General features: G+C 43.2%; 1 protein-coding gene across 2 annotated transcripts in view; it reads left to right on the top strand.

Annotated features, from left to right (window-relative positions):
* Window positions 1–6,194: 6,194 nt before the first annotated feature.
* Window positions 6,195–20,691, top strand: part of bahcc1b (BAH domain and coiled-coil containing 1b) — a 66,560-nt gene continuing 52,063 nt past the window's right edge. The window contains exons 1-3 of one of the 2 annotated variants that reach the window (XM_086099402.1): window positions 15,591–15,698; window positions 15,793–15,826; window positions 18,319–18,651. In XM_086099402.1, coding sequence (XP_085955528.1) covers window positions 18,480–18,651 — 172 coding nt within the window. In that variant the 5' untranslated portion in view covers window positions 15,591–15,698; window positions 15,793–15,826; window positions 18,319–18,479. Of the gene's footprint in view, window positions 6,514–15,590; window positions 15,699–15,792; window positions 15,827–18,318; window positions 18,652–20,691 lie in introns of those variants that run through there. The other variant, XM_086099403.1, reaches the window with a different exon arrangement.

Here is a 20,691-nt window from a genome sequence, read left to right as displayed (position 1 = left end):
CTCCACAACATTACCGCGACACTAAAATGTTATTTTAGTAGACCCGCTTACTCAGGTTGATCACCAGGACAAAAATCATGCAGTGAGGTGGGGTGGGGGTGGGGGGGGGGCTTTTAGATGTGCATCTATATCCATACGCAATGTATTTTTTTTCCTTCCATGTGTACCTGTCAGCCTCTGAGCACAATCAATGACCCCCCCCCCCTCCCACCCGCTCTCCCCTCCCTTTTCTTGATCTGCCTCATGTCAGCAGCATAGCAGCAGACGGCATTATGTCAAAATTCATCTAAGGAAGAGGCCACTTGTTGCTGGAGATGACGAAAGCTGGCCTAGGAAAGCATTGAGCATGGGGCGGTGGTGGTGGTGGGGGGGTGATCATTTCAGACAAGTGAGATGGATGTTTTAATCCATCAGCCTCCTGTACAATTGCTCCGACAACTCGTCGCATAAACAGAGCTGTTGTCGAGGACACATCTGTCTGGATGATAGTAGAAAAGGAGTGACTAGTTTAGCAGATGTGGGCCGCGGTCGCCCGGTTTCGTGACGTGTTGTTTATTTGAAAATACGCTTTGGCCACAACGTGGGGTACACCTGCACAAACGAATGACACATTGAGTGACACTGAGAGAGGTAGCAGTTGAACGTTGTTTATTATTGTGGGAGTTTGACACTCGGAATGACTTAAAGGTAAACCAGTACTGAGGATTGTGCATTTGTGGTGAGCGTGAACATCCCCGCATTAATTTACAATGAATTATTATCGTGTCATTAAAAAAAAAATGTCGACAACAATCCATTCATTTAAGATGAGATTATTATTTTATTTTTTTTTGCACCATTGGTCTTGGAGGAGGTTTCATTGTCTTCTCATGCAGATCAATGGAACACTCGCACATTTGATCCTCTGAACTCTCTCTCAACTCCAAATCATCAGTCACTGCTCGCATCATCACATTCACTCGGTCCCATGATCAGCAAAGCTTGCGCTCCTCAAGTGAGGTTTTTTTTTTAAACACAGCACAACAATGATCACATTTGGACTGACTTTGATCCTTGTTGTATTCACTCATGTGATCTGTGGAATTTGAAGTAGCGTATAACTGACCTTAGGGTAACCTGGTGGTGGGCAACACATGGCCTGCGGGCCACATGCCGCCTGCTCTTCTTTAACCCAGCCCACTGAACATTTCTATTGTCAAGAGTGCGTAATATTTATTTTGGCCATTTTCTCCAAAATTGGTTCATGTACTCTGATGGCACACCACCTAGCAAAAATATCACAGAAATGACCAATATTGCTCTTCTGTAAAAGAAGGCAAATGGTTTCACTTTACGACAAAAACAAAGAAATAAATAAACATGAGAAAACTGAAATAGGAGTTTCAGTGAGCAGATGGATCAAGTATGCAGTATTCCTTGCAGTTAAACCACACGAGACATTGCAACAGGAGTAGAGTAAAAAAAAAAAAACGAGTTGCCCCGCTTTTGGAGTCCAACTGATGCTATCAGCCTTGAGTTGACCGCTGACCTCCCATATGTCCACTGCAACACACACTTCCCTTTTTCCCCGGCGAGGCCGTGACGGCGATCGCATGACCTGCCTGGCCACGCCGCTCCGCGTGACTTCGCTGCAGATGTGGAGGGCAATAGTGGGGGGAATTCTAATAGGGAGAAAACACTTCTTCTTTTTTTAAATTTAAATGATTGGAAGACTGCTAAAAGAGTGTATGTGTGTGGGGGGGAGAACAAGTGGACTCGTCAGCAGACAGCAAGGAGGGGAATGAGCTGACAAAGCTAGCTTTGTCTATCTTCCGGCTGCTCCATTAGCAGCTGCAATGTAAAAAAAAAAAATTGGAGTGGATGGACGATGGCATGGATTGCGGGTGAGGGGTTTGATTGGCCCGACTTGACGTTAAAGCGATGTCTCTGTTTGTCTCCTGAGTACAATGCATTTTAATGCTGCTGCGTCAAACATGCATATACATGCCACATAACTCACAGAGACATACAGCGAGGTCCATCAGCTCTAAAAGGAGCCACTGTGCGTCCGGTGATGTCATCATTTTTTTATGACGGCTTCGAAAATGTGTGGGAAGACGAGCGATTTTTAGTAGACTTGCAAGAAGTCACATCCCAGGATGCTTTGCTGTCTTAGCTCACCCCTTTTGCGGCTCTGGCAACTCACCTATGGGGACCGCTATAAACTTGGAGGAGAGCCGTGTGTGTGTGTGTGTGTATACACTGCACAGTTGCCTCTGAGGCAAACATCCGCCGCTCTCCAAAAATCGCATGACCGTGTAAAAACCGTAGAAAGCGGGACCGTCCTCAAGTCTGGTGCCACCTTGAAGTCTTTTTTTTTCCCCATTTGCCAAAAAGAAGCTAGAAGCTAAAATTGGAACCAGAGGCAAAGTTTCACGTCTGATTCTTAACATGTCACAGCTGTGTCACACGCACATTACGCACACAAATATCCCGAGCGTATCACACGTTCTCCCAGGGTAACCGACGGCATTACAGCATATAGCGGATGACAAGCGTCCGATCGAAATCTCCCATATTTGTCCAACTTTATTATGCTTTAATTTTGTTCGCATACCTATTAAATGTATTAAATGTCTATATAAATGTTGCATGTAAAAGGGGAACTGAATTGACTTCACAGGTTAAAGCTTTTCCCAGAACATTTAAAACAAAAACAAACTAGCATTGTTTTCTCCGAAGCTAGCTTGTTTAGCGATGAATATTACAGATGTTTCCTGTGTACATGTGGTTGCCGTATAATGATAAGGCGCACTGTGAATACACTGGACATTTGACTATTTCAAGCCTTTCGACCGCTTCAAAGCAGAATCTACCCTGCCCTGAGAAAAGGAATGGATTTGTACAAATATGTATTTATGTATGAGAACAACCTGACATGTGTCGGACTACACCGCCGAAGTATGTTTAGCCAACACGGCGAGAGAGAGACCGAGAGAGGACTTCAGCGGTAGACCGGCCTTGGTCGGGATTGTTCTAATGAGGAGCGAAGGGTCGAGTTTCAGGGCTGCAGGCGTTCCCAGTTTGACTGAACGCACCACAATTGTTCCTCATCAGAGTTGAAATAGATGGATGGGGTGAGTATGTGGATGGCATCTATTTAACCATTCAGTCAGGGGTCAGTTTGAACGCGCTCTCCTGTTACAGCTCGCTTGAAAAACAAGGATGAGGAGGTGGGGAAGAGGGGCATTCAGATTATGACAGGAAGAAAACGCGAGGAGCTTCCGTGAGCTCGGGCAGAGGAATTTTTAAATCAAACAGATGTCTCAAAGGGTCTGTCTATGGAAGGCTTGTCGAGCTTTCTGTTCTTGCGGGTTGTCGATTTCTTGCCAAAAAGTTTTGCGAGATACCGCATATGATGGGTGCGGGAAGATTTCTGTATTGTTTTTATTAATTTTTGTTGGATCTGAAATTATTGGTTTTTTGTTTTTTTTCGGTGACCGTAAAGAAGATGTAGTGGGAATCAGAAATTGTCAGAAAGTGTCCCCAAAACGAACCCCCCGCCCCCCCAAAAAAATACAGTGTAACCTCTTGGGTCTAATACAATCCGTTCTGGGAAGCTGGTCGACTTCCAATTTGTCATCTTCCATATTTTTCCCTGAGGAAATAATGCAATATTTTATTGCGTACTTTCACATTCCAAACTGTCATACGAGTATAAAAATAAGTTAACGGAGTTGTAAGTGAAACGCCAACCAACACAAACTAAAATGAAAGACATCAACAAACCTTGTGGCTGCTTGACAGATGCATAGTTTAGGGGAGACGTACAGTACGTTGTGAATTTCAGTACGGTGGGACGATACATTTTTTGAAAATGCAAATGTTTTCGCTAGATGTTTTTGGTTGTTATGACAATCAGCACCACCAGATGGCAGACAGCGCTTAAGAGCAACTCCAACACCAAGACTGCATGTACTTCTCTATCAGAAAAGACGAGCCCGTCTTGCCAAAAAGCCAGGACCAAATTAGATCCGCAAACTTGAGGTATAATAGGCGCCAGATTAAATGTTCACCGATTTTAAACACAAACCTATCCGCCGATCTTGCACAGAAACGCTCGGCCGTGAACGATTCCAACCTGAGTCACCGCGACAACACCGATCTCAAATAGTGAACCGTTGACAGTTCATTTAAAGTTCAGCAAGAGTTACTAAATTTGTGTCCTACAAAAACGGATATATTCAACGATTAATCGTGTTGCAAACGAGGAGGGGTCGGGAGAGGCGTCACGGTATGTAGTACAGTCTTTGTAGTACGTATTGGAGCATTAAAATATATTACAATACTCTTCTGTACATTACTCCTAAAAAGAAAAGAAAACAGACAATCGTCATTATTTAAAATTAGAGTTTTGTGATACATCTAGCTCGGAAATCTGTAGTCCTATGTGGGGCCCAACCACTCACACTAATGAAAAATTGTGGCCCCTCCATCATAGTCCTTCCTTGACTGAGGGACATTCAATTTTGGTGGTTCTTTTGTCTCGTAGCCTATATAAGTACAACGACATAGTTTCAGGATGATGAGTGTGTGTGCATGTGCAACATAGAGAAAGATCTGCTTTGGAATAGAACGACTTTGCTTGAGCTTGGCAAGTTTATTTGAACGGAGTTTGCCTGTCGGGCCCTGTAAAGGGCTGATCTTTTTGGTGCATGTTATGCGATTAGATTTTTTTTTTTTTTTTGTATACTTTATCAAGCTTGATAGGCCTGTAGACTGTGAGCTGTCAATCGATCTGTGCTTCATTTGTACCGTACAGTGGTGCCTTGAGATACAAGATTAATTTGGTGCATGACCACGCTCGTCATCTGAAATCGTACTTTCCGATTGAAATGAATGAAAAAAAGAAAAAAAGTCTTTTTAAATGAGGAAAAATAGCATTGTATAAAATTGTACTTCATACCAGACATGCAGTAATGACTCTGTTCATTTCAACGGAGAGCGCTGATCCATCTGTGCACACCTTGGAAACGACAAAAGGGTTTCGGAACGCATTAAAAGCACCTGCTTGGTTAAATAAGACCTATCAACAGTTTTACCTTTTTACAAAATAGTTTTGACACCGACATGGATTAATTTTGCAATGTGCTAATGCTGTGACTTGAGGTGTACCTATGAATTTAACTGTATCATGTACTGGCAAAAAAAACAAAAGAAAAACCAAACAGATTAAATAGTTTATGGAGGAGTAGAAGTTTGATGCAGTGCAAAGATGTCAAACTAAAACCTTCGATGACGTCATCCTAACCTGAGCTGCAATGGGATTCTTCCCATCCATATGAATTATGGAGGAAACATGTCCCCCCCCCAACCCCCCTGCATGGTATCTGCACCCCCTGCCCCCCTCCATAATGCTTGTACACATCCCCGGCCAATCGGCACGTTCCCGTGTTCCGGACGCGGCGACGCAGGGGTTAACGTGACGGTGACGTGGCTGTTGCAGCGGTGACCCGCGGGGGCAGCTCGGGCAGGGATGGGGTGGGGGGAGGGGGGGGGGGGTTACTGTTTTGAAAATGCGGCAAGGAAGATGAGTGCAACAACCGCCTCGTTTCTTGCGGTTATTTCCTCGCTGGTCGTTTGTTTTACGCCTCCACTTATCCGACGCGTAAAACTGACCCACGAGTGGAAATTGTTTGTGCACCACTACCGACCCCCCCCCCCCCCCGCTTTTTTTTTTTTTTACGGCGCGCCTGTTTGCAATCATTAGGACGCGGCAGAGCGAGGGTCGAACTACCCCCCCCCCCCTCTCTCTCTCTTTCCCCTCTCGAATCGTGAGGTAAATTCACTTTTACGCACAAACTTGTCCGGACCGCTTGGAAGTGATCAAAGGCGGCGGGGGCTGCGTGTGCGTCGAAAATGCCGCGGACTTTAACGCCCCGTGCTAAATGTTTATAGTTCTCCTCCAATTGGACCTGGGTGCGCGCGTCCGCGTCCAAAACGCTTGTAAAAAGCTCAACAATGTATGGGTGGGTTTTCTTTTTTCTTTTTTTTTTTTGCTTTAGCGCCGGCTGCACTCTGACCTCCAGAACGGAAGTTAGATCTACGGTTGGGTCAGCTATGAATAAATAACAGACAAATGACACATGACTTTTGTTCCAGTATCCTAAAAGGGTGATTGCCCACAATGTAAAAAAAAAAAGAATTGCAATGAGCAGATCCGGACTTTAATCATATTTGCAAACAAAACACTCAGACGAAGGTGTGTGCCTAAGATTCGCCGGCAGGAGTGGAAGTGGGTGTAACTCGCTCGATGATGTGCTTTTGCCCCCTCCCATGATTAAAAAAAAAAAAAAATCAAGAAAGCTCCAAGAAAAGAAAGTAGCGGAGGACAGTCGAGGTTGTGTGTTGTGTGTTGCCATTGAGGTCCTGACAGAAATTGAATAGTGCACGACGTCCCGGAGCCTCGCGGCCACCGGATCCGGCCCTTCTCTGAGGGGGGGAATCCCACGGCGTGTCAATTCAACAAAAGAGGTAAGGATGTGCTACTATTTGACTTTGAGGTGATGTGCGCTGACTTTGCGGGTACTTGAGCAACTTCCAATAAAAGTTATCTTTAGATAACTCCGTTTTTGTTTTGCTTATTTGTAAATAAAGGGTCCTATTTAAATTAGCTTGCGCAATTACGACATTGTTGTGCGCTTCCGATAACCAAACGGCATTTGTTTTTTGTCTTTTTTTTTTTTTGCAGTTGAGCGTTTCTTTTCAACCGTTGCCAATTAAGTCAATGCAAATGGACGGATGGATGTTTTATGGCTCTTACGTGACAAATTTGTCTTGGGAATCGAGTCAATGTTGGAAGGTTTTGTCAATTTGGGGCCTCTCGAGGGCAATGTGGTGTCACGGAGTGGCGCGTACACGCCGATTCAAGCATGTCAAATGGGCTCTCCCTTTTTTTTTTAGTTCACATCATATAGGCTTGGCTCAAGCTTGGGTTACACCAAGCTGTTTATTTGCACGACACACACACACACGCACGCGCGCGCGCGCCCACGCGCACCCACGCACGCAGTGTTATCGTAACCATCACGATGCATGCCACGAACGCCTTCGCTCAGCCTAATTTTGACCTTTTAAAACCGGCGAGTCAGCATCACTTTGTATTTCCTATTTTGGAGGGACTATTATTCTACTTAAAAAACAAACTGCTACCTTAAGCAACAACTCGGACACTTTTTTTTATACATTTATTTGAATGAGACAGTAAAGACGGAGTGCAGAACATAATACGCGACTATCGTATTGTACAATTTTAGAGTAATACAATAAGCTCATTCTCATTTATTGGTACAAAAAAAACTTGAGGATCTTATTTTATCAACATATTGGCAGGAATAATAACGTGTTATTCACAACTGGATTGCATAATGCAGGGGGATAGAGAAGTGGTGACTTGTGGAATGTTCACGCCAATTGCCCCAAGCGACATTTTTGAAACTATATCAAACGTTTTCAACGTTCCCAATGATCTTAATGAGGATTTTCAGATTATTTTTGAACTTTTGGTCAACATGCATGGTGACCAAGCAATTTCCTTTCCTTCATAGCACGGATACATTTAAGTTGTATTGTATTGTATTGAACTTGTTGGTGCAACACATTTGCGTTTGATCTTTTATAGCTCTTTGTGTTCAAACACTTCTAAATTATTTTCAGATGTCTCTGTCTCTCTTACATTTCATTGAATGATAAAAGTACAGTTTTAAATGTAAGCACAATGTTAATGTGTGTGTGTGTGTGTGTGCGCACGCACTGCGGATAACGTGAATGGCTCAGTGGCTTCAGCTTTTAGTAAAGTCCAGTAGAGTACATTTATGTACAGTTCACTTGTATTTAACTTTTAAGTACTTTTAATCCAGTACAATGTATCAAAATAGAGTTCAGTTGTATTTAACTTTATCTACAATGCATTTGTATATATATAATAATAATAATAATAATAGATTTTATTTATAAGCGCCTTTCAAGACACCCAAGGACACTTTACAATAACAAAAAACACAAAACAATACGGGTTGAGCAGCGGCAGCCAAAACGCGCCAGCGTTCACATATATATATATATATATATATATTGGGGAAAAATATATAGATATATAAATATATATCTATATTTTTTTTGTTTGTTTTCAATTGTTTGTTTTCAAATATTTATTTAGGTACAACATTGATGCACATTTCAAATGAATCATTTAAATACATTTTTAATGTATTTTTTAATGCCTCAAGTGTTACAATATGAATATATACTGTATATTTTTTAGGAATAAAGCCTTTTTGCCGAGTTTTTGATTGTTACTTAGGCCTGCTATGTTGCTGTACAGTATTTTAACGTTGATCATAGTCGTGGTACTTGGAGTGAGAAGGTTTTTTTGAGTTGTTTTTTTTTAGGTGGTACTTGGCGTAAAAACTTTCACAACCACTGCCCTGTAGTAAAAGTTTCCGAAAATGAATTTCTTGTGTGTCCACTAAAGCACCAAGTGTCCTATGCAAAGATCTTTGGTCAAAATAATTTCAAGAATCTTTCAAAGATGAGTGTTGTGTTGCACAGGGTCATGTGACCTTTTGACCCCAGGGTGGCCGACCCAGCCACTGTGCTAAACCCAACCTCAACATTCCCGGACATTTTAGAGTTTAGCAAAACATGTTTGTAATCTTCAGTTAAGACGCTTGAGTGACTCTTATTTTCTTTCTATTTTCCCGCCCACCCGGGTGAGAAAATATTTGTGAAATTTCAGGAGTCGTCCAAGTTGGTTGATCACTTTATGCCAACCCGAAATAAATTACCTTTATGAATTTAAAGTCAAGATTTTAAAAAATAAATCAACTTTGGAGCATGATTCCAAAACGCATAAATTTAACCATGTAAACGCATGCAAGACAACACGCTATGGCCATAAATCCTAACGATAATTACAGCCTCTACCTGCATGTTTTGATGGCCCATAAATAGATGCCGGTGTCGTCTCCACACAGGCCTGGAGCTGATTACAGTCGGATATATATCTGCGTGACAGGTACTAATTTGGCGCCCGACCATTCCGCACGTTTTACCACCATCTATCTCTTCTTCGGGCATCTTGCGTTGAGTTGCCATCCGCTTCTTTCTCTCCCGTTTCATTTGTCTGCATGATCACAAGCTGCGGAAAGGTCATGTTGTGTTTGCGTCCGGTCTTGTCTTTTCATTGTTACGTGTGGTTAGGATCTGATATATATATATATATATGTATATATATACACACACAGTGTTGTCCACCAGAATAGTATGAAAATTATGCTGTCTAGGGTGTTTCTTTTTTTTCCTCTCCCCCACACTCGAAGCTGATTTAGCAGTCGAATACGTCTTCTTTTGTCTCATGAGATGGCCGCAGCACCTTGAGGGCAGCCCGGCTCCCAAATGAACGGCTGTGTTTTGTAATTCTATCAGAAATAGGGGGTGGTGGGGGGGCGGCTGTCTTTCCTTGAGTGGCACCCGTGGAGACGGCTGGCCCCATTCGGAGCTCGTTTCAATTCGGTATGTTTCCCGTTGGTTGTGAATTATGACTTTTCCAAGGGGGTCTCATTTTGACGTTTCAAAAAGTTTGCTGGTTTCTTATGAAAGGCGGTCGGCGTGGCACCTACTTTAGGTTAATTTTGCCATTTGCTGGTAATGTGCAGGAAATATTTTATTCGACTACTTTCCGAATGTGAAGTTGAATGGCTCAATAGGGGCGTTGTGTGTGTGTGTGTGCGCGCGCGCTCTGTACCACATCATACTCGGAAGTGTTTCTAAAATCTTACAGAGGCAAAATATGTCCACATATTAACCTTGATTTAACCAGATCCAAGCAATTGATTCTGATCTCTTTCATTGTGCTTATATTGTCCCCCAACTTGGAGAGAGAAGTCAAAACAACTTGGCAAAATGTTGGGACCAAACAACAAAGCAACGCTTTGTTGTGCTAACAACGTCATCAATGTCAATCCTGTCTATTTTCAAGTTGTTCCAATTCATATGACTGTTTCAGCCTCCCGAAGTACATGTTGCGGTTTTGACAACGAAAGGATCCAGCAACTTGCTGCTTGAAGACAAACCTTCACTCCCAATATATACTCACCCATCACTTTATCAGGCACAGCTGCACAATCGGATCCAATGCGAGCGACGCATCGATTGGAATACTCGACCATAATGCGATAAAAGTAGAGACGATGAACCAATATTTTTTTTTCGGCACATCACAGCGGTCACCAACCAGTTTCGCGTCAAGACATATTTCGACAGAGCAGCGTAGACAAAAAAAAAAACAAAAAAAAGACTCTAAATGCAACCTACCATTACGCAAAGGCGCCAAACACGTGATTAACGATTAGCCCACTTTGAGCTTCTAATGTTGATTTGGGGTTGTCAAGTCAACTCGTTGAGACAAACTTAATACGAGCACCATCTTATATACAGTATATGAACTCTTAACATTCTTCATCATGCTTATATAGACACCTACCAGCCCGAGCTTCTTTATTAGGTACATCTGCATAATCTGAGATTCAATACAAGCCGATATTGTTGTGCTGAGAGCTATAAAGACGGCCTTTATTATATTTGCTAAAGTCATTACATATACAGTATACTGTGTATATATATTGGATTGGATGTCATTTTGTAATTTAGGTTGGCTTTATTGATAGTCCAGAATCACTTCTAAGTTTAGGTTGCATATAACGGCAAACTATTAGACAGCGTCTCGGTGCAGTTTTTGCACGAGAGGAAACCAGAGTAGGTAAAAGTCACTTTTGGAACAGTCTTTGATTTAAGATGTGCTTTAAGTAGCCCGGGACATGCGAGGCTCCTTGCCTTGCACCGGGGGCTTGAGTGAGGAGGAGAAGAGCCAGGCCCCTATAGAATAGAAAGCCGCGAGGGGAAGGTGCAAAGTGTCAGTCAGGGACGCTTCACTGCTTGACGACAATCCTAGTGCAGGACCGCTCTGTTTCAAGAGCAATCAGTCAATCCGCATTAATTATCCCCCCAAGCTCTCCCACCCCACTCCTCAATCGCCCAACCACCCCCACGCTCAGCACGAGGGCTCAGGGAGGGCGCGGACACACACACACACAGCCCCCACTTTTCAGTGAAAAAAAACTGCAATAGCTGTTTTTGACGAAAACATAATAAATTAAAAAAAAACAATTCAGACGATGAATGTAACATATTTTCTTTTTATTAAATGCTTAAAATGATGCTGAGGACAACTGGGGGGGGGGGACAAAAAACATTTTTAACCCCCCCCCCCTCCCCCGAGACTTTTTAAATTTTGGATTCAGTGGTAATTTCTCATTTTGGGAATTGGTTTTGGACCAACTCAATCATGTCAGGAATAAACTGTTCAAATGTCAGCCACCCAAGAATATCATTGTTCTTTCAGCAGCATATTTTGCAATAACTTTTTATGTCGTAATTCGGTAAATGAGCAATTTTGAGGGCAAAGTCAACTTTGTGCTGTGATCAATTCTTTTAGACCACACTGCAGTAGGCAAGGTGAACAATTTGATTGATACACAAATTATATTTGTTATAACATTAGATATATTGTAATGTATGCACTTGTACCTTGAGATCAACAAGATTGGGATTGAGGGATAATTTCATTTTGTGTGATTTCGATTTTGACCAAATCATCAGACAATATGTTCTAATGTAAAAAAAAAATCTCACTATTGCACATTTCCTATTAGCATATTTTAGTAACCTTTAACAAAAAAAAATATATTTTTTAAATACTGTATGCCGATTTTAGTCACTCATTGGGAACTACAATTTCCACTCAGCTTTACAGTATATTTTGTTGTTGCATAGCACGCACAAAACCAAATCATTATTTAGCATGCGGTGAATGGATGAAGTCGACTTTGTGTTTTGAACAAATCGTCATTCAAGTGATAAATGTAAAGACATTTCTAGGAATGTCTCGAGTCTTTCCTTGGCATATTTGCAACTCGTTTATTTAGACTCGAGTGAATAAGAAACAACTTTGGAGAGGAAGTCAACTTTATTTTCCACAAATTCGAGTCATTACCCTGCAGTTCCATTTGTGTGTATGTATAGTAAATTACAAATATTGCAAATTACATACATGCAGCTTTGGAGAAGTGCAAAGTTGTGGAATTCTCGTTCGTCGATTATGTAATTACAGACCTAATAATTTTAATTTGGCCCATACATTTTTCTCTTGAAATTAAAGGTTCATATTTAATTGATTCTGTTATTTAGTATTGTTCTCTGCAAGCAAGACGCACCGAGTGCGTATAGTCACTCATCTTGTGGTCGTACGGACTTGGAGTGTTTTGTTTGGGCCCGGACCAAAGCAAATGAGACGTTCGCGTCTGCCTCGACTATTTCAGGCATTTGCATTTACATTTGTCAGGACCTCAAATTATATAAATATAAATGAATAAAATCACTGCGGTTAAAATGGCTTATTCTGTTTTAAGGAATTATTTTTGTTTAAAAAAATAATAATAAAAAGGCGAACACGCGCACTTCCCAATCTTGACGGATCTAATGGCAGAATTTACGAAGCGGTTGAAGAACAATATCCAGCTTCTTAAATCATCGACAGAGTCCATTTAAGGCGACTGAATCTCAAGCAGGGCCTACATGACTCACTTTGAAAATGGATAATCCTTCGTCCAAAGTTTTGGTGCGATCCGCTCGCGCTCGTCGGCTTCTTCGCAGTTCCTCGTCGCCGCGCCTTCTTCTTCGTTTCCTCGACACAAACTTCTTGTTGTTGCATCGAGCTCCTCTACATTTCATTCGGCGTGTAATTTGCCCCTTTTTTTACCGCATTCCCTTTGATTTAGTCACTCTTGACTCCTTTTGCTCTGGGGGCCAACGGGGGTTTCGCGCAAGAGGTGAGGGGGGAGAAGGGGCGCCTTGAAACCGCTCCTCCTTATCTCCTTTCATCGTTCGGCGCGGGTTGCCTTGAAACCGCGGGGGCAGTAATTGCTTTTTCAAGGCAGCCCAGTGCGGACTGGCCAGCAGCCAATCAGAGCCTTGTTTACACTCGCTGATGGACAGCGCCTTGGACCCGCGCCAGCCAATCGGGAAGCGCGTAAGGAAGCGGAGCCCAGTTAACCCTTCAAGTGCCAGTGTAAACAAAGCCGGACGCGAATCGTGTATTAAACTGTAACAACTCATATATTTCGACGTGGAAACATATAAGGCCGTATCCTTCCACATTTAGTGGGCTAAATAACTCGAGCATAGGGAAATCTAACCCTGAGGACAGTCGTGGATAAGGCACCTGTGTGTGTGTGTGTGTGTGTGTGTGTGTGTGCGTGTGTGTGTGTGTGTGTGTGTGTGTGTGTGTGTGTGTGTGTGTGTGTGTGTGTGTGTGTGTGTGTGTGTGTGTGTGCGTGCGTGCGTGCGTGCGTGCGTGTGTCTGTCTGTGAAAGCGCTGGCGCACGCGCATGTGTACAGCGCCAAGCCATATGAACGCACAAGCCACAAAATGAGCAAAATTAAAATTATACGTTCAAACCTTACAAATGCGGACAACCACCCATATATCTCAAATGATCAGAGGTATTGAAGTAGAACTTCAGACATTTAGTGTAGGCCTATATTAAAAAAAAAAAAGGCTGGTACTTCTCCTAGACCACTGACTCTGCAATGTCCTGAAATATAAAAGTAACTTTTTTTTTTTTTTTTGCTTTTACTGTTAGTCATTTACAATAATAGTTTGGATGGTTTGCCACAATGAAAAAAAATCACAAGCCATCTTTTATTCATTTTGATAATGCTCATATGTGAAGAAAAATAAGATAACAATAATTAATACAATATTAAACAGTTCTTGTAAATAAGGCCACGATTCGACAATATCTTGCGTTTCAGAGTCAATTGCATCACTAATGTTCATCATTTCGGGTTTGCATTTTTAATGAATCAGTCAGTCACAACCACTGGTTCCTATTTCCTTGGTAAAAAGAAGTCCATTTTGTAGTGTATTGTTCGAATATAAACGGGAGGTGTGTTTTCAAATGTAAGAAGTTCATGTAAAAAGTCGTCTGGCGGGGGGCTAAAAGTACAATCTCATCCTGATTGGCCATTTACGTTAAAACAAGCAAGGAATTTGTCTCTGGTAGTTAGAGTCACTCTAGTATATAGCTGTTCCTTGATTCTGTTCAAAATGAGTTGTAAGATGATTAGCAGATGCAAGGAGGCAATCATGTACAGTAATTACATGACTACGGTGTTTCGGTACAGAACATTTAGTATGATACAGATGCGTACCGAAATCCCACATGGAACATTTTGGACATGGTTCCGTTTTGGACCAAAGTCAGATTTTTGAGAACAGTTCCACCACTAGTGATTATGTATTTTGAGGTTTCACTGTTATAAACGATGCGCTGGGGGTGACCAGTCTGCAACGGTGAATGCATGACAGTAAGATTCATTTCATCATACATCTTTTTTACTCTGATGGCACTTTGCCGTTGTGTATAATAAAAATAATAATAGTTTAGAGTCATATAGTGCCTTTGAAAGGATCCAAGGACGCTTACTCATGGGGCTAATTAACATGATGAGGAGGTCAGGAGCGCCATGTTAGCGGAGGAGTAGCCGTAGCGGTGGCCGCTGACTGGTAGCCGACCGGCTTGACAGCCAGCGGTAGCCTGATGGAAGATTCTAGTAGCAGTCCAACTGGCTGGTGTGGCTACTTGCCGTGCTGATGCCTGAGAAAACAGGGTAGTAGACTTCTCAAGATGATGTCCAACTCGTGTCCACTTTATGATTTGACATTTTTAATTCAACTTGAATCATTTGGTGAAAAGACCAGTGTGAAAACGAATGCAATTTCAACACAGATATTCTGCCCCCTGAAAAAAATATTAATCAAGAAAAATAAACCTTATATTTTGCTTTAGTGGACCACAAACACGATGTGGCGGGCAATCTCTGGTCCCCGGGCCTTAGATTGACACCCGCTCCACACGTAGTAGCATGCAAGAAATATGGGACGTCACTGCAACGCAATAGACCAACATGCTATCTCAGACTAGATTTAGTAAGAAGAGTCGAAGTCAGAGCAGGCCTCATCTCTCTTGTGGCCGTTCAGTGCTCACAGAAGGGCTTCAAATCAAACCTTGAGCCAGTTCCCTCCTCCACTACAGCAACGTGCTCATTGGCTCTGATGCCCCAGATGGGCAGCCAATGGTGACGCGTGTTTACCGACGACTGGGAGTGGAGGTGGAGGGGGGGGGGGGGTACGTGTGTGCGCGTGTGTGTGTGTGTGTGTGTGTGTGCGTGCGTGCGTGTGGAGAGAAACCTAGGGTGGGGTAAGGGCGGATGGAGTAGGAAGGGGGTTTGGTGGTGCAGGGGTGGGGGTGCCTCACGGGCACGCTTTCACATTGTCGTCCTCAAACCAGTAGGCGCGCGCGTTCACCCTCACCGTACACAGACTACCCCCCCCCCCCCCGCGCCGCCGCCACCACCACCACTACCCACCCTCCTCCTCCTCCCCCCCCCCCCCTCCCCCCGGCGTGTCTGAGTCCCCGGCTGCATGAACGAGTCTCGATTCACTACAAGCCCGAACTTCTCCGGCGCGTCTGTGCCATACCTCCAGTGAGTGCACAGCACAGTGTGCAGCAGCGGCAGCAGCAGCAGCAGCATAGGATGTAATCAATCCCACATGTTTCATCTCGGCGACTCGGGGATTTTCACTTTGCATGATTTTTTTTGTTCGTCTGTGATATTCTTTTTTTTTTTCAGCCGCCACTCACCAGACAAGGGATATAACTTACCAGTAAGTAGCAAATGTGTGTTTTTATTTCTTTTTCTTTTTTTATCATCACTAATGTGTCATTCTTCGCTGACTCGCATGATGGAAGCCTTTTTGTTTTTAAATCAGACCAGGATGCACAAGATGTAGTTGTAGATTAAACTTATCGACGTTAATTATGTTTTTTTTTTGATGTGGTAATAACTACAAAACATAATGTACAGTAGCCTCTCGGAGATTTCTGACGATGTGCTACTTTTGGACTGTTTCCACTTTCCAAAAGCGTTTCTGTTTGTAAATGATTAATTCGTTTATTTGTATTTATTTATTATTTATTGGAAGATATAGAGTTTGTATTTATTAGACATTTTACATAATTGTGTGTTTTGGACCAAAAAAAGTACCTACTCCAAAATAAATGCCAACCTCCATAACTCCATCCTCCCCCCCGATACTTCGGCTATGTTGACGCCGGGCTTCCTTCACCTCGGCTGGGCTTGTGTCTCCCGTGTCGCCGCCCTCCTTTGAACGCCCTGGATTTAGTGTCGCTGTTACGCGTTGTGACTTGACTTTATTGTCGAATTGTTGGGAGTAATTGGTTTAGATTTTAACCCGGGTCACTTGGAAATTTAATGCATTTTGTACAGTTTTGTCCAAAGGTTCAGCCGGTTGTAGATCTTTTTGCACTCCGCTTTCGTGGATGAATGTGCACAGGACCAGGTACATATTTTTTTTTGTCACTTTTACCCATCTTGTCGCATGTCAATTTTTGTTTTAATTTACTTACGGATTTATCTAGCAATAGTGTAATAGCGAAAATGTGTGTGAGTGTGTGTGTATTGTGCATGAGTGTGTGTGACGAGCAGGCTTGTATGTCTGTACTGTAGTCCGCGGCAGTCCTGTTGAGTCTTCCCGACGCACGCACACATCTACGTTGCTTGCAAATGGTCGTTTTCTTTGACTCTTCTCGACGAGATCCACTCACGTCGTTGTGTTTGCGTGGCCGTGCAATAACACGAGACAGATTCAGCTTGTTCAAATGTAGCCCGAGTGGCTCTCTGTTTACGTAGAACGTAAACACGAAGACGTGTGTTTACGGCTCGGGAGGAAGGTGTGTGTGTGGGGGGGGGGGACTGCAAAATGTATAGAGTGATGTCAGAGCATAGTTGTTTATGATCGCTGTCCCGTGGAGAAAGACCATTGTGTCGAACCCACGCAGAAACAAGGTAAAGTCCATTTTGCTCTCCTGTAGCGCGCTTCAATAGGCCCCACAATTCACCTCTTGCGAGCACATCGTCATTGTCCCGCATGCAAAAAAAACAGTAAACAATTAGTAACAATGCTTTCAATTGAATACTTCAAACGTGCGCCACTCAAGGAGTTTTTTTCTGTTTTTTTTTTTTTTGCCCATGCATGCACTTGACAGTCCGGACATGCATTAAGTTAGGCAACTTTAAAAGTGCCCCCCTCGACCTGAAAAGTTCTCTCGTGCATGGATATGTTCCTTAGCATTAAAAAAAAACCCATTTGATCCAGGCAAGAAACAGATTTGTTTTCTTTGTTCCTCGGTTCCTGGGAGGTTCTATCAAGAGCTCGAGATGGACCACTGAAAGGCCCAATAGATGATTCTCCATCTGAGCGTCACAGGGAGCCCTATTTAAGTAAATGACCCGGGCTATAAGGCATACATATAAAGTCGATGATTTCCTACTATTTCACTGTTTATTGCCGCGCTCCCCATCGCACCGAAGCATAAAGGTGATTTGATTTGTGTGATTACACTGCTCGCTGCGCGTGTGTGCTGCACTCACATGGCATTTGCCACCACGTTGATGGAACTGTGCTTTTCAATCATGTTTGCCGTGCGAGAAACAAGCACAATGGATCGACTGGAAAAAGAAGTGAAATGCGTTTGAGAGGATACGCCATAAATAAATTCAGAAATTAAAACAATACAGAACGCACCCCCCTCCTTTTTTTTTTGTTCTTTCCCTTTTTATGACAAGTGGGAGAAGAAATGCAATTTTATCAGGGTAAACAAAATGACGCCCGAGCACGAACAGCAACCGCAGTTTGCAGAACAATGGTCACAATTTAGACGATTTGGGCTATATTTGCATGCTGGCTCAGATTGTTTTTCCATTTCTGAACAATCTAAGAGGGAGGCGGGGCGTTATTTACATGATGGATGCACGCAGGAAGCTTATATGTGCTGCACCGGGGGGGGGGGGGGGGGGCAAAATAGACCTTGCATGCTGGGACCAAATATTGCTCACAGGACATCAGCTCACCTTTCTTCTCCAACAAGATGTTTCTCATTGAAGATTGTGCGCATCGCGTGTAAGTGAACTTTTTTCCTCCCTCCTCCTCTAAAGTGAACTCTTTTTTTTCATATTGTTTATCGCGCGAACGTGAGCAGCGACTGTGTGTCAGTCGAGTCTTTTCTGCATGGCTCCATCCCAGCTTGACTCATTATTGTCAGAGCTTTGACGTGTCTCCTGCCTTCCCCTTTGTAGGAGATGACGGGGACTCACTTTCCACCCTGCCAAGCCAAAACTCCGCTCAGTGCGAGCGGATCCCGAAGTTCATAAAGGGGATTATTTGCATCTGGGCGCCTGAGACCTTCGGTGCCTCCGGATTTGACTCGGGATTTGGGATTTATCGCTTCTCGGGCCGGATGGAAAGCCGCGATTTCGCTCCTCCGCACCACCTCCTGACTGAGCGGAGCGCGCTGGTGCACAGCGCCGCGTCTCGGATGGCGCCGGGCGGCCACAGCGCCGCGCAGCACCCGGCGCACTTCCAGGCGGGGAAGTACTACTCATCCCATCTCTCCATGGCTCCGCACTCAGGTCAGACACCGACTTGGTTCCTTGTCGTCGGGCTCTTGGAAACGCGATCCATTACCTTTCTAATGCACGTTTTTCATTCATGTATTTATTCATCCACACCGCAGCATATTTTTAGTCCGTTTCCAAAACGCGTAGTTAAAAAAAAAAGAAAAAGGTTTTCCACTGGCATAATTTTGTCGTATTTATATGATTCATAAATTAGTAAAGTACTCATCATTGTCATTCGATGTAATTAATTAAGATTGGGTAATTCAACTGCTTACACTTCCCATTAAACAATAAATTAAGGCTATTAACCGCGCCCGTCCCAGTGCACGAGGAGCTCGTATGAAGGTTTTGGTTCGGTTGTGGTAGGCAAATCCAAGTGTTTGTAAGTGGGGGTGCTGCTGCTGCTGCTGCTTCGAGGGGTGCTCCGGCTAATGGAGGTGCGGGTAATACCAGAAAATCCGGTTTCTATATTGAGCGGCGACGTGACGGGGTGCGAACGGGTTGACAGTGCATGCATTAGATTTAACAAGTAGCTTTGGTATCCTGTCTTGATGGAAGGAGGAGGGGGGGGGGGGGTAGACGCTGTGTGCTTATATCCGCGTGTAGAGGTGGTGGGGAAAGTGAGGGGAGGGGGTGGGGGCTTGAAATCATATAAGCGTTTAAATATTGCGATTAACTGGATGCACGTGAACGTGTCTGATGAGAGAGCTCATTAATTAAGGTTTGCAAATGCAGCGGATTCTTTAAAATGGACCAAGACACTCAGTCGTATAGATTTGCTGTGTAGGACCCACTTAGCTCATCTTATTTGCATATTCATTAGTGCGAAAGATACTCCAAATCAAACTTCATGCCTTTCTATCTATCTATCTATGAATGAGATCTTTTATATACATTTATATACATATTATTCAATAACGTTACCATATATACTGTATATATATTCCTCATTCGCTCTATTGTTGTAAATAAACATCCTATACCATTTTCGATACAGTATCTTCTGACAGGTTTGTCAAGCTAAGCAAGAAGCAGTGTGTCAGCGAATGCGACACCAAAGTGACCCGTTGTCGTTTAAAAGTAATGTACCATCAATTTATGAGCACGTCTGTTTAATTTTAATGTAGGATGAATTAAATATAGTTTCTGCCCGATGCAGTGCTCTTATGTAAGACGCACTCGCTGGTGCAAATAGGTAATGATAGATTTTGATTAATAACCGTTATCCATTGAACCATTTCATAAATGACGCCATATGGATTTAAATGCACGGCATATTATTATAACATTTATTATTCAAATGTACTTCTCCCGATTCAACTGAACCCCCGCCCCCCAAAAAAAATCCCAACAAAACGTTTATACATGTAAAATGGGCTTGTTTAAAGAAACACACTTCTAACCTGCATAACACCTAAACCAGATTATTCTGCACAAAGACTGATAGTGCCGCTCGCTCACATGCATTATGGTCCAATTTAAAGCTGATTCTGTAATGTCGGAGGGGGAGAAAGCATAGTAATGCCGGCTGATAATGCTATTGAAATATATTCAAGGGGGCCTCTCGCTGGGTCTCAAGGTGCATGACACTGTATTGAGCTCGCAGATATCCAGACTCTCCATGCATGTCTCTGATGGGCTTTTGACTGACATGACGGGCATGGAGGATTGCTGTTTTGACGATGGGGGTTGCTGTATGTGCCTATTTGCTTGGAGGTGAGCTTTTTTTTTTTTTTTTTTTTTTTTTAAGGAGTGGGGGGTGGCGTTTTACCTTTTGTGCCTGCCCCCCCCCCCTTGGAGATTTAGCAAGCTGTATGCCTGGCTCCAGGCCTTGACTAAAGGGGGAGATATGATTTGGAGTTGGCCATACTGGGACAGGAGGAGGAAGGGCAGTGCTGTAGAAAGCAGATAGACGATTCCTACCATTTTCTCCCTTTTTCAAAAAAAACCAAACAAAAAACCCCCATATAATTGGGTGTATTGAAAAAATGCCCCCCCCCCCGGAAAAGCATGCAATCCATCAATTCTTCTAAAGCCTCTTATTTAGATCAG

Source organism: Hippocampus guttulatus, chromosome 19 (genome assembly GCF_054856545.1).
Source record: "Hippocampus guttulatus isolate MCC_2025c chromosome 19, RoL_Hgut_1.0, whole genome shotgun sequence".
Taxonomy (NCBI): domain Eukaryota; kingdom Metazoa; phylum Chordata; class Actinopteri; order Syngnathiformes; family Syngnathidae; genus Hippocampus; species Hippocampus guttulatus.
Note: the sequence above shows the minus strand (reverse complement) of the source record. Positions and strands in the feature narration are given on the sequence as shown.